This window comes from Anoplophora glabripennis, unplaced genomic scaffold, assembly GCF_000390285.2.
Source record: "Anoplophora glabripennis isolate ALB-LARVAE unplaced genomic scaffold, Agla_2.0 scaffold57, whole genome shotgun sequence".
Lineage (NCBI taxonomy): Eukaryota > Metazoa > Arthropoda > Insecta > Coleoptera > Cerambycidae > Anoplophora > Anoplophora glabripennis.
In genome coordinates this window covers 629,400-642,002 of record NW_019416296.1, presented here as the reverse complement: position 1 = coordinate 642,002, position 12,603 = coordinate 629,400, and the positions used below count along the sequence as shown (strand labels likewise).

The 12,603-nt window shown below is 34.5% G+C and overlaps 1 protein-coding gene across 1 annotated transcript in view; it reads right to left on the bottom strand.

The window, feature by feature from the left end:
• Positions 1–757: 757 nt before the first annotated feature.
• Positions 758–12,603, bottom strand: part of LOC108917543 (myosin-I heavy chain) — a 112,282-nt gene continuing 100,436 nt past the window's right edge. Inside the window, exons 12-21 of the mRNA XM_018724197.1 lie at positions 10,335–10,694; positions 10,050–10,279; positions 9,773–9,959; positions 7,465–7,629; positions 6,966–7,401; positions 6,582–6,914; positions 6,023–6,529; positions 4,565–4,860; positions 4,266–4,505; positions 758–1,539 (exon numbers count right to left, since the gene is read on the bottom strand). Of these exons, the coding sequence (XP_018579713.1) occupies positions 1,189–1,539; positions 4,266–4,505; positions 4,565–4,860; positions 6,023–6,529; positions 6,582–6,914; positions 6,966–7,401; positions 7,465–7,629; positions 9,773–9,959; positions 10,050–10,279; positions 10,335–10,694 (3,105 nt within the window). The 3' untranslated portion in view covers positions 758–1,188. The remainder of the gene's footprint in view (positions 1,540–4,265; positions 4,506–4,564; positions 4,861–6,022; positions 6,530–6,581; positions 6,915–6,965; positions 7,402–7,464; positions 7,630–9,772; positions 9,960–10,049; positions 10,280–10,334; positions 10,695–12,603) is intronic.

Below are 12,603 nucleotides of genomic sequence, written 5' to 3'. Positions count from 1 at the left end.
AATAATAGACTTAGGCCAGCTGTGGTACGGCTCGACTGTTTGGGCTATAGAAGGAATTATCGTGGTGGGGGAACCTTCAGCAGCTACTACCTGAGAAATTCCAGTTATTAAAAAAAAAAAAAAAAAACGGTGGTGCCAATTCGCACTTTTGACACCTTTGAGGGTTAATATAATGTTTGTGATTTTTTTTTAATTTCTAAATTTGTTTATATACTTTTCTATAACATACAGTTTTTGATTTAAGTGCAAATTTAATTTTTTTTAATCAAGGCGCACCCTATAAAGTATTTATTGATCTCTGAAAGTTACACTAAATTTCTTCTTTTACCAAAAATTTGCATAAAACTAAAAAAAATTTAAGAAAAAATACAACACACGTAACAACCTGTATTTTTTAAACAAGTCAAGATATTAAGATCCGATTTTCATTGTTCAACTTTTCTTGAATATCAAGTCTGGGACATCAACTATGTTCTCCTATTTCTAATGACGCGACTATTTAAAGTTAAAAAAAAACAGGTAAACCTGCGACTATGTCATTTTATTGCCTTTCTTTCATACCATTTAGGAGATGACACATTGATAAATTTTCATTTACCTAAAATGTTAATTTTCACTTTATTTTTTTAAGTGTTTCCTAAATATATCAACTTATTTTTCATTAATTTTCAATAGTTTATTTATAGAAAATTTTGTATATCAATAAAGTCATGTGAGTATTTTCTTAAAATTGTGTGTAAATATTTAAAAAAACAATAACCTAGACAAAAACAAAGCATCATAAAAATACTTTACACATAGTTTGGATTAGTGTTTTTTCAATATAAAGCTGTCAGCAGTGGAGATGATCGATTTTAGAAAACAGACAATCTTATAATTTACGGATAAATTATGAATATAATTAGTAATATGGCTATAAGTATATTTGGACTATCAGTCTTTTTACAGAAAAGATAATGTAAAAACTCAACGGCATAATACATTTTATACAAATATCATCACAAAATATAAATAATGTTATACATAATACTCTTTAAACTTTTGGTAAACACAACTTTAACAATTTTCGCAGACCGTCACAATCGCCACCCCCAAAACTTACCAGATAAATTTTGGAAACGCCAACTGTTTCTATTCGGCAAGTTAATAGCAGTTCGCTATAACTTGGTCTGCGAAAGTAACCCTCTTCTAGCTAGGCTGTGGGGGCACCAGAGGAGCGTTTTGGTGGAGGGCGCTGATGGGTCGGCTTTTGGGCTGGTCGTTCCTCCTCATTTCTATGACGTTCCCGTGCAGCGCCTCCATATATTCCCTGATGAGCGTAGCGATCTGGAACGCCTGAGCCGTGGTTAAGATTACCTTGCTTTGTTTTCTGTCGCTTCCTGTAATTATCATTAGGCAGTTGAGGGCGGGGGAATAGCTCAGGATGCTTCCGTAATCGTAGGTGCAGAGAGCGTTGCGAGATCGATGTTCCAGTAAGTGAAGTCCCTTTTGGTCTACGGCCAACCATAAGACTCTAGGCCAGTTGGATGTGAAAGATTGCTGAAATGGAAACGATGGAATACTCAAAAGAAGCTTGTAGGTTATGTTTTTGGCATATTCTGACAGAAATTTTTAACAATGTAACATTTATTAGTAGAGCTCGACACTTTGGTGTGTTGTTTAATTTTTTTTCTGGCTTTATTTGAAAACGAATTTTAAAATAAATTGCATACTTACATTGCCTCTTTTTCGCTCTATACAATGGCGTCAACATTTTTACAATCCAACGTTTCGTCTTCGAGGGGCCATCATCAGGTTAATTTTTTTAAATACGTCGCTGCTATTTTTATGACAAAATCTAAAGTCATTTGTAATTCTGAATTAGATGATATTACTATTGTAATCGCTAAAAAGTTTTTAGCTTGTTTTAGCTATCATTAAATATTTTTCCTGAGTACGGCTCTGAATGCTTTCAAAATATATATTGGATGAAGATATAACAGTATAAAAGTCAATACCGTACAAAATATCCAACAGTTTTTTTTACTACTATTAACAATACCAATTAGAAATATTAAAACATTTCATAAATTCGTATTATTTTTTATTAGGTACAACTTTTTAAATTATTGATTAAAAATTACTAGATTTTGTCATAAAAATAGGAGCGATGTATTTAAAAAAATTTACCTGATGATGGTCCCTCGAAGATGAAACGTCAGATTGCAAAAATGTTGATGCCATTGGAAAAGACAGAAAAAAATAAAACGATTTTACAAAATTTCGGGTTTTCGAGTTTCGCGTCAACAGTAGATTTTGCAGTTAACACTTTGTAGGTATTGCTGAAATCTCAAATGATCCAGAGATAATTTGTCATTTGTGCATTTGTAATTTGACTTAGATGTTTATAGCAATACTGTATAAAAATAAAGTTTTGGGTCAAACTATGAGACACAGTTTTTTTTTGTATTTTTTCGTAGATTTGAATGGTGCAATCAGTTTTTGAATTTTTTTTAATTTAAACAAATTATCAACAATTACTGAAAAATTCATTGTTGCAAGTTATTTTTTATTTTTTGCATTTTTGAGCATGTGTTTGAACTGTGATTACAGATTTTTTTAGTTCATCAAAAAGTATGTCAAAACGAAAAAAATTATCACCGGCAAAACTCTGTACGATAATTTTTCTAAGTAGAATTTTTCTTGTTTCAGACTGGAAAAAATGAATATCTCGGAAACTTCTTGATTTGTTTATATAAAAAAAAAAACTGTGGATATTTAAGACAGAAAGGTATACTTTCACCAAATTTCGTCAAAATTAAATTATTTTTGCGGAAATGAGAAATAAAAAATGAAAAATAAGAAAAAAACCTGTTTTTCGCATTTTTCTCGGATATTTTGAGGTTATTTATTTTGGTTGGACTATTAGTGCAATGATTGTCGTAGATAATGCTCCTTACCTCAGTCGACAAATGCAAAAATTGACAATGTCTGCATGAAGAACAGAAGGAATCAGGGAACAGTAAACATATTGAATATAGACATTATGTTAAAAGTGAAATTATTAGCAACTGCACAGAAAAAAAAAGTTAAATACATGAAGAATGTACTGGATGAAATGGCTAAAGCTAGCCGTGTTATACTTCTTCAATGACTACCATACTATTGTTAAGCTGAACCCCATTAAACTAACTTGAGTAAATATAAAAATTTATTTAGTATGAAATAAAACTTATAAATTATGACATGTAAAAGTACTTCTGCAAAAGATTACACAATTACAATTACAATTTTCTGTACTTTTCATGCGACATGTTATCCGCAGTATTTTTGCCTCCTGATCACGAAACCGGTGTCAGAATTGAGCTATCACATCACAGGAATTTCCTAACCTCAAAAAACAGGTAAAAAAATAACAAAAATTCACGAAAAAGTGCTAGCAAAAATACTATTTTTTTTTTCTATATTCAAATTTTCATTTATATGGTTAAGACCCCGCCGAACGTGAATCTGCGGTCAGAATCGTTGGTTCTTTTTCTAACCTCAAAAAAAACGGGTCTATTAAGCTCAGATACCACGAATTTTAAAAAAATAACATATTCGCGCCAAATTTGATATACGGAGATTTTCGGGGTCGCTGATCACGAATCTGAGGCCAATTTTGCAAAATTCAAGATGGCGGATCCAAGATGGCCGATCAAATTTTCAAAAATAATACATTCGCGCCAAATTTGGTATACGGGGGCTTTCGAGGTCGCTGATTACGGATACGAGGTCAACTTTGTAAAATTCAAGATGGCGGATCCAGGATAGCGACCAAAATTTAAAAAATTAACAGATTCGCGCCAAATTTGGAATACGAGGGTTTTCGGGGTCGCTGATTACGAATTGTGAAATTCATTCTGTAATATTTTTATTTACTTTATAACTTGAGTACCCAATCATGTTTTAATGTTCTTTTTTTAGCTATGTCTTGTTCTTTTTTCTGTAAAAGATCTATTCATGGGTTTTCTGCCTAATCTCAGGTAATAACGTACATAGGTAATTGATTAAATTTTTAAAAACGAATTTTGTAAATCTGATCTCGGATTCGTGATCAGTGACCCCGAAAACGCTCGTTTTGGCGTAAATATTATTTTTTGAAAATTTGGTCGGCCATTTTGGATCCGCCATCTTGAATTTTGCAATATTATAAAATATTTAAAATAAAGTCATTTTAAAATTTTCTTTAGTGATGCTACTCACTGCACACAGTTGTCGAGCTCTATTATGTTTCTTTTACTTACCATAACATCAAATATAGTCGCTTTATGCAGCGGCCAACTCTGAATTAAGTTGAGAAAAGCCTGTTTGGCTTCCGATGGGGTCATCCCCTTTAAGGATTGGTGGTGCATCTGCACACCTTCACAGGGTAATATTGGAACCATACGAGCGGGTAAACAGTGTGATGCAATCGGTCGGTAATCGTGAATGTTTTCTTCTAGGTCTCCAAGTTCTAATTGAGCTTGAAGTGCAGTCAACATCATCTGAATCAAAAAGATTCACAAGATAAAATATATTCACATATAAAATTGTGGTTTCTTACAGCTTCTTTGTCCGTTATTGGAAACCGATCTGTTCTCAAATCGTACAGGACTTGGTGGTACAGCAGTTCCTTTTCCACGGGATCACTTAGATTTATGAAATTGTCCATAAAGAGGTGTTTCTTAAATAAGAAGAAGTGATGCTGCGGCCTGGTTCTCTTAGCAGTACCAGTGGTACTTGCAGCTGTTGCAACAGATGCTGCTCTGTATCTCTCCCATTTCGCCATGACGTCGGACACTTTCTCTTCTGGGGCCAAGCTACGTTCGGAGTTCCCCAACACTTCGTAAATCGCATAACCTATGAATGAAACAGTATATCATATCGTTAACTTAAAATTACTGGTATACAGGGTGTTTACCAACTCGGAGATTTATTTTTTATGCAAGATAGGTCTTCATAAAAGAAGCTGATTGCCCCACGTTGGGCGCCAAATATGCGTTAGCATTATCTTTATTTGATTTGGGTTACAAAGTTACAGGACAAGTTATGGAAACTATTATCTTTAGAGAAAACACTTGGCAACTCGCTGGTGGTTCTTCATCAACTTGCTCTTTTCCCTCAAGCATTCAAATATCTGTCTGGTTGGGTCTCCGCAAATGTCACCGATAACGTTTGACTGCATAATCACGACGATAAATAAATACGATCTACGAAAAAAAAGTTAAATAAAAACTTTTTGGTTTTAGGCCTTCAAAGTTGTCAAAAACACGGGCTGAACACAGCAAATTTAAAGTTTTAATTGCCGGTATCGCGAGAAACAACTACTCCGAGAGCTATATGCCCCTACCGGCATTGAATTGTACTCACAAGACCTAGTGCAACAGCTAGGATCATTTGGCAGTTTAACCCACCAGGCACAGACCAGTTTCGGACTTATTAGTCCTCATCAGTGTGTCATAGGTGAGACAACCGACGAACGATCCAGCTGTTTTGCGTCGTATCATCACGATAAGGAAATACATTGTACGCGGGAGCACAAACGGCTCCATCTGTTGTGCTGACTCTCAACTGTGCCATTCAATTGGCCACAGTAAAAAGCGACCTGCTATATTGCAGGTACTTGTTGCACAACTGCCACCCACAGAGGGCGAAGACAATGTTTTAATTGCCGGTGTTGCGAGAAACAACTACTCCGAGGGTTATATAGGGGCTATTATAGCCCTCAGAGTAAATGTTTCTTGCAACACCGGCAATTAAAACATTGTCTTCGCCCTCTGTGTTTGGCAGTCGTGCAACAAGTACCTGCAATATAGTAGGTCGCTTCCTACTGTAGCCAATTGAATGGAACAGTTGGGGGTCAGCACGACAGATGGAGCCATTTGTGCTCCCGCGTACAACGCAAATTTAAAGTTGTTTTCTAATATATTCGCGAGCCAGTTAAAAGGTTAATATAACGAAACATAGTCACTCCTAAAAAAATAATTTCCAAGTTTGTAAACACCCCTCAACTAACTCTTACCTTTGGCATCTTGATTAAGTCCGATTTTGTCTCTTACAACTTCTAGCACGTCTTTGGCAGTAGCAGAGGGATGGAACTCAACCGAGTGATACTGACCATCCATAAAATGAAACCTAGCGTAGACCGGCCGCCTATTTATTGTACACAATATCTCTTCTCTAGAAGGAGGCCATTGCCTTCGTCTCGTACCCTGAGTTTTAGAAAGACATTTCTCGGCGAACCTTGCGTATTTACCCTCCTCCGTTACGAAATCGGAGCTACACCGTTTCAAGTGAGCTATGAGATACCTCCTAATAGCTTTACTTGGCGGCAACACCACCGAGCAAGCTAGTGACAGCAAAGCCCAGTGTCTCAAATTAACTCTGGAGTTTGGATCGGGATGGTCGGTGGTCTGTTTTATCAACTGGAGGTAAAGCTCGCATAATAGCCCGTCTTTCCTCATACACCTTTCGAGGATCGTTTGTAGCAAGGTTACGTGTTCGTCCTCCACTCGTCTTATAGTTTCCCCTGAAATATTTTTACATCACAAAAGTATCGATAAACAAAAAACTTACCGTACCGTTCTGTCCCAATCCGGCGTAAGTCAAGATAATTTGAAACACCTGCAGCATGATCTGTTCGTCGGGCTCTGGTATCCTGCTAATACTCTGGGGCAACGGTTGTCTGCTGAATGCCCAAAAAGCATAATGGAATCCTTTGTAGGTTTCACCGGTATCACCACCATGTTCCTGACGGAGTTTGTCCAATTTATGTTTGCTTAGTCTACGAAGTGTGTTCCGGAGGAAGCTACCAGAAGATTCCATTGGCTTACGAAGGATGTCATGATCGACTAGCGCCCTTCTACAATTGACTAGATTGTGGTAAAGTCGTACTCGGTCTTCGTTTGTAATGCCTGAAATTAAAAATGTTAGAAAAATTTGAAATTATACAAAACTTTTCTTACCCTTTAACTTCTTTTGCGGTGCCTCACTTTCCGTAAGCCACCCAGCTAAGGTCGGGCAATAACTAGCGATTAAAGAACCGATCTCGTTCTTCTGCGTTGTTTCGAAGACATAACACTTATGATTATTTTCGCTCAAGTGCCTCTGTAAGGTAATCGTAATGAAACTATCGCTGGGGTCTAGCAATATGCTCTCGACTTCTTGATATGGGAATTCGTTCAGTACGAATTTATCGTCATTCTTTATCAACATGATTCCCTCGCAGTTTATGCCTAAAGTGAGAGCGTTTCCGTAAGACCAGTAACCTCGGTAAGTGACGGGAAACATTGTGGTGCCATAGAGAGGGTACTGCATTACACAGGATAGGTATAAAGCTTTGGCGGTTAACTCTGTACGATTTGCTCCGTACTGACGGTGGGCTTGAGCAATAATCGGTACCTAGTAATTTGAAACATAATAAGAACATCCGTTAACACAATCGGTTCTTATAGGAATACTTACCCATACGTCATCTCCTCTGGTGCGACTTATGCGGTAAGGAAGATATGTATCAATGTCTGTGTAATATTCAAGTTTATTATTATCTTTGGGATTTCCTAAAGCTACTTGTGCCTGTAAGCCAGCTAGCTGAAGGGCGACTTTCTCCGTTACGGGAAAATCGTCACACTAAAAAGAAGTTAATTTCCAGAATTTTAATCGTTTGTTGGTAAGAAATATCGAGCTAAATTACGTCATCCTTAATACTAGTCTGTCCAATAGCCAGAAGTTTAATAAAGGATTCTGAAATTGTTTACATTTTTGGTATAACAAACTTAAAAGTTTCTAGATTAATCGAGTATCACGATCAATGTTCTTGATTGCTCCAAAACGGCAGTTTGACCATTGTACCAAATTTAAAAAATTGCACTATGATCGTGACCTTCAGAAGCAGTAAATGACTATAAATTTTGCAATTGTAAATTAAAAAATTCGAAAAATGCCTTTCTAAAATTTATTTAGCGTCCAGACCAGGAATCTACTTTTATCACAGTATAATACAAATGAGTTTCTTATAATGATTTTAAGTTGATAAATGCGAACTTGAACAAGTCAACTTATTAAAAGGGTGTAGATAAAAGACATTTTATCATCAGAATTTAGACGAAAACATTGCGTTAAAAACAAAAATTTTAAAATGCCCTGGAATATGAACTTAAAGACTTAAAATAGAGCCTTGCATTACCAGAGCAATTTCCAGAAGTAAATAAACACTTTATTTTACTGTAAAGATGAAGCGTTTTACTTGACACAAAACATAGCCATTACCGTATGACATTAATCAGAAATAGTTTGTCGCTGTCACAGCCCCAACAGTGTTTTGTTGCGGATGGAAGAAGACAAGTGGAAAAGTTGTTAGAAACGTGTTTAAAAATTCTACCACAAAAATCAGTTGAAAAATACAGTCGCCAGCATGATATATTTATAGAATGGTGCGAGAAACACATAATTAAAAAATATAGTGAAATGTTTTTACTGGCATATTTTTCCGAGTTATCGAACGAGTATTCCCTTCTGCAATGTGGTCATATTATTCCATGGTGAAAGGAACCCTTTCAGCAAAAAATTATGTTGACATTAGTAAATATAAAAAACTTACGGCTTTTTTTAAATAAAAAGCAAGAAATCATATTCCAAAAAAGTCCAAAACTTTTTCACAAGAAGAAATACTTAAATTTTTACTAAATACACCAGATTAAATCTACTAGATGATGAAGTTAATTATACTTAGGATTGATCGTTACCGAGATGTTTTGTTTTTAAAATTGACAAATGCAGACTGTCGCAAAATTTAGTTTTCCTGGAAACATAGGTTTATTTTTTTGTGCAAATTGGACATTTTATAGAGGAAAGCCTAATTTATCGAATTTGACATGAAAATTTTCCAGTTTTTATACAGGGTGGTCAAAAAAATTATCTAATATGAAGTTCAGAAAATGTGGAAAACTCGAAATTTTTAAATGGAAACCTCTAATTTTTTTAATGTATTCTGCACTAAAATTAAGTGTAACTTTGTTAATTAAAGCTTCCCTATACCTAAACCCAGTTGATTTCATTTTATTTACGAACAAACATTTTCCTTTTCTTAAAATGATGTTTCCATATGTTCAAATTCGATAAATTAGGTCTTCCTCTACAAAATATCCAATTTACACAAAAAATAAACCTATATTAATTTCCGTGAAAATTAAATTTTGCTGACAGTCTGCATCTGTCAATTTTTGCTTAAAAATCAAAATATTTCAGAAACGGTCAATCCTAAGTACGGAGTGTGCTATATGTTTTCAACTTAAAAATAGATGCTCTTTCCAAAAATGCAATAATATACAGGGGGTTCCATTTAAAATAAGAAAGTTAGTATCGACTTCCGGTATCCGGAAATCCGATGACCTTGAAAATATTTTAGCTTGGTAGGCCCCACGGTCCATTTCACACATCGATGGAGTTCGTGGTGGTACACCTCGTATAGTAACTATTTTATATTAGTGTTGTGTCTGGCATTGCGGGCCACAGATGGGGAACTGATTAAACAGAACAATGAAACGGACTAGAAACTATACACGTGCTATAATTTAGCAAACTAGTAAAATTAACAATAATTCCTTAAGTATGAATCAATAAATTCATTAGTTCACTCAAACGTTTTTAAATACTTTTAAAAGCATAAAGGCAAAGTGTTTGAATGTTGTTTTGCTATAAGTAATTGAAAATTTGATAGGTACGTAGTAATGAAGGTTAGGTAAGGTTAGATTAGGTTAATCAATAGAATTACCTTAACTACGCTGTGCACAGCTTGAGCATAAAGTAAATTAACTTCTACAGGATCCTGACTAAGTTCTCGACTAGATTTAAAGAGCCTTCGTTTGAAAATAAACCTATTTTCTCCCCCACTGACGGACTGGCCGCTTCTCCTGCCTAGCGTCGCTAAACCGCTAGCAGGCACTAATTTATTCTGATTCCTGAAAACCCACAAGGATATAAAATCGAATATATACAGGTTATCCCATAATTATAAATCAATATCAAGTAATTATATCGGTACGACTTACATTTCCCACTGAGCGATGACGTCGTAAAGGTAGTGATGTGCCCTAACATGCTCCTCACCGTCAGGGCGACTCTGGTAAATCGCCCAACCATCTAAGTTCCTCAGACCTAAACGTTCGGCTAATTTCCTTGCTGCGTCACCTGCCGTGTCCGTCGGATGTACGTCGATAGCTTTTGTCCGGCCGTCCAGGAAGAAAAATCTACACACAATTGTGCCTAATCTCTTCATGGCCTGAATTACGAAGATAATGAAAATTTAACCTTTCAGTGTTACCAAATATACTCACCGCCACTTCTACTGAGGACGGGGGATGTTCCCTAACGGTAACTTTATTGTTATTACAGTTATCCAAGCACCACTGCACGTATTGGGAAATTCGGCCACCTTGCGACAAGTTCTTTTTTAGGAAAGACAAGAAGTATCGATAAAGGAGTTTTGAAGGTTGGAAGGAAACCACACACAAGCAAAGAAGTAACCATACACGCTCCGTTCCTTCAGAACTAGGGTTATTTGTGGCCTGTCTAATACATTGTACAAAAATTTCGTCCCTGAGTTCTTCCCTTTCTAAGGCGTAACCAATTATAGACTGAATTACTTGTAGTTCTCTCTCTCCGTTTAGTTCGCCTCGAATATATTTACTTAGGTCCTAAAAATAATTATGAATGTCACGTTCGTTAAAAAATGGTGACCTTTTAGTTATCAGAAGTGAAACGACTGATATAGATACAAGAATGGGATATTTACAATGGCATTTGTTGAAGTATTTCAAAAATATGGTTCCCAAAAATTCCCAAGTGCATAATCTGCCAACTATAGAGAAAAATGTTTTAAGATTGCTAACAATTTTGGGCAGATACAAAGACAAGAGGTTTTCAGCTTTCAGAAAAGTGCCACCAAGGAAATGATGTATATTCCAATATTTCAAAATCTAAAGCATATGTAGATGGATGTATTTACATCTAAAACTTCAGAAAAACATATAAAGCGAAGTTTTAGAAAACAGAGATGTGCAATATAGTTCCTATATGCTTGTCCCAGTTAAGCATTTCTACTAACCACAAAAAACTTACTAAACAACATATCTACTTTAGAACCCAGTGTTATAATGGCTCTCTATCAACGAATTAAAGCAAATCTTCTTAATGCTATGAAATCAATTATTATATAACAGGTTTACAGCCATGTCACATATCTTGATTCTTCTATCTATACTATTTACCAAGATACACCTTTATTATTATGAAAATGGAAAGTGGTATGTACCAGTATTAAAGTAAAGCACAAGACTGAAAAAAAAAGATATATGTACTTTAGGGTGGCCCAAAAAAAAAAAACAAATATTTTTTTTTCGTGCCTCTTGTGTTTATTACGTTTTAAGCTTCCTCAAAAAATCAGCTCAAAAAAAATTTTTTTAGAGGGTGCACAAGATTTTTAAAAATTTCCAAAATTGTAAAAATTGAATTTAAAAAAAAAAATTTTTCTCTTTATTTTATTATTTTCTAGGTTGAAAAAAATCGCGATTCTGAAAATTTCAAATCGATATTTTAATTTCTAAGAGTTCTAAAGGTTTACAAGAAGTGTACCTACAATGTTTTCGAACGACCGCTAAAAATAAATATCAACAAACTAATAATTTTTTTTTATTGAATTTGATGAACAAAAGAATAGAAATAAATCACGACAGGCAAAATTTACTACCACACTGTGAGTATCAAATATTTATAATTTTTTGATTTTTTAAAATTTAAGTGTCTCATGGTTTATTTCTATTCTTTTGTTCATCAAATTCGATAAAAAAAATATTAGTTTGTTGATATTTATTTTAAGAGGTCGCTCGAAAACAGGTACACTACTTTGAAAGTTAAAATGATTATGAGTGGCCTTTAGAAATTAAAATATCAATCGAGATTTTTTTCAACCTAGGAAATGATAAAATAACGAGAAAAAAAATTTAAAAAAAATTGAATTTTCGACGATTTTGGAAATTTTTAAAAATCTTGAGCGACCGCTAAAAAAATTTTTTTTGAGCTGATTTTTTAAAGGTGCTCTTACAACATGATAAACTAACATATTTTCATAAGAGACACGAAAAAAGAAATCTTTTTTTCGCCACCTTAAATTGTACTTTCATACGTATAAATTTTGTACATAAAATAAAATAATGACAATTTTTGTGCAAACCTTAACTTTGATATCCAGAAGACAGACTACAGACAAACAATTTAAAATTGTTTGTGGTCTGTCTGTCACTTTACATATTCCAATGAGGGAAACAATGATCACCATAATGTACACATAAGCGAATAGCTGCAAAACTTGGTTGAGACGGTTCAAGGGGCAATTCCTATCACAGGATGATCTTCAGTGAATAGAGAATTGGACTTCACATTGTATAAGAATTTTCATTTCAGTTCATTGTAGTTTTCATTAATTGAATATGTCTAGTTCCGATTCGGCTTATGAAGTGGCTGACATAACTACCTCGATAGGTGTATACAAACTGCAATTTATTTATAATTTTAATGTTTTTCTAAAAATATTTTTCAAGTTTTATA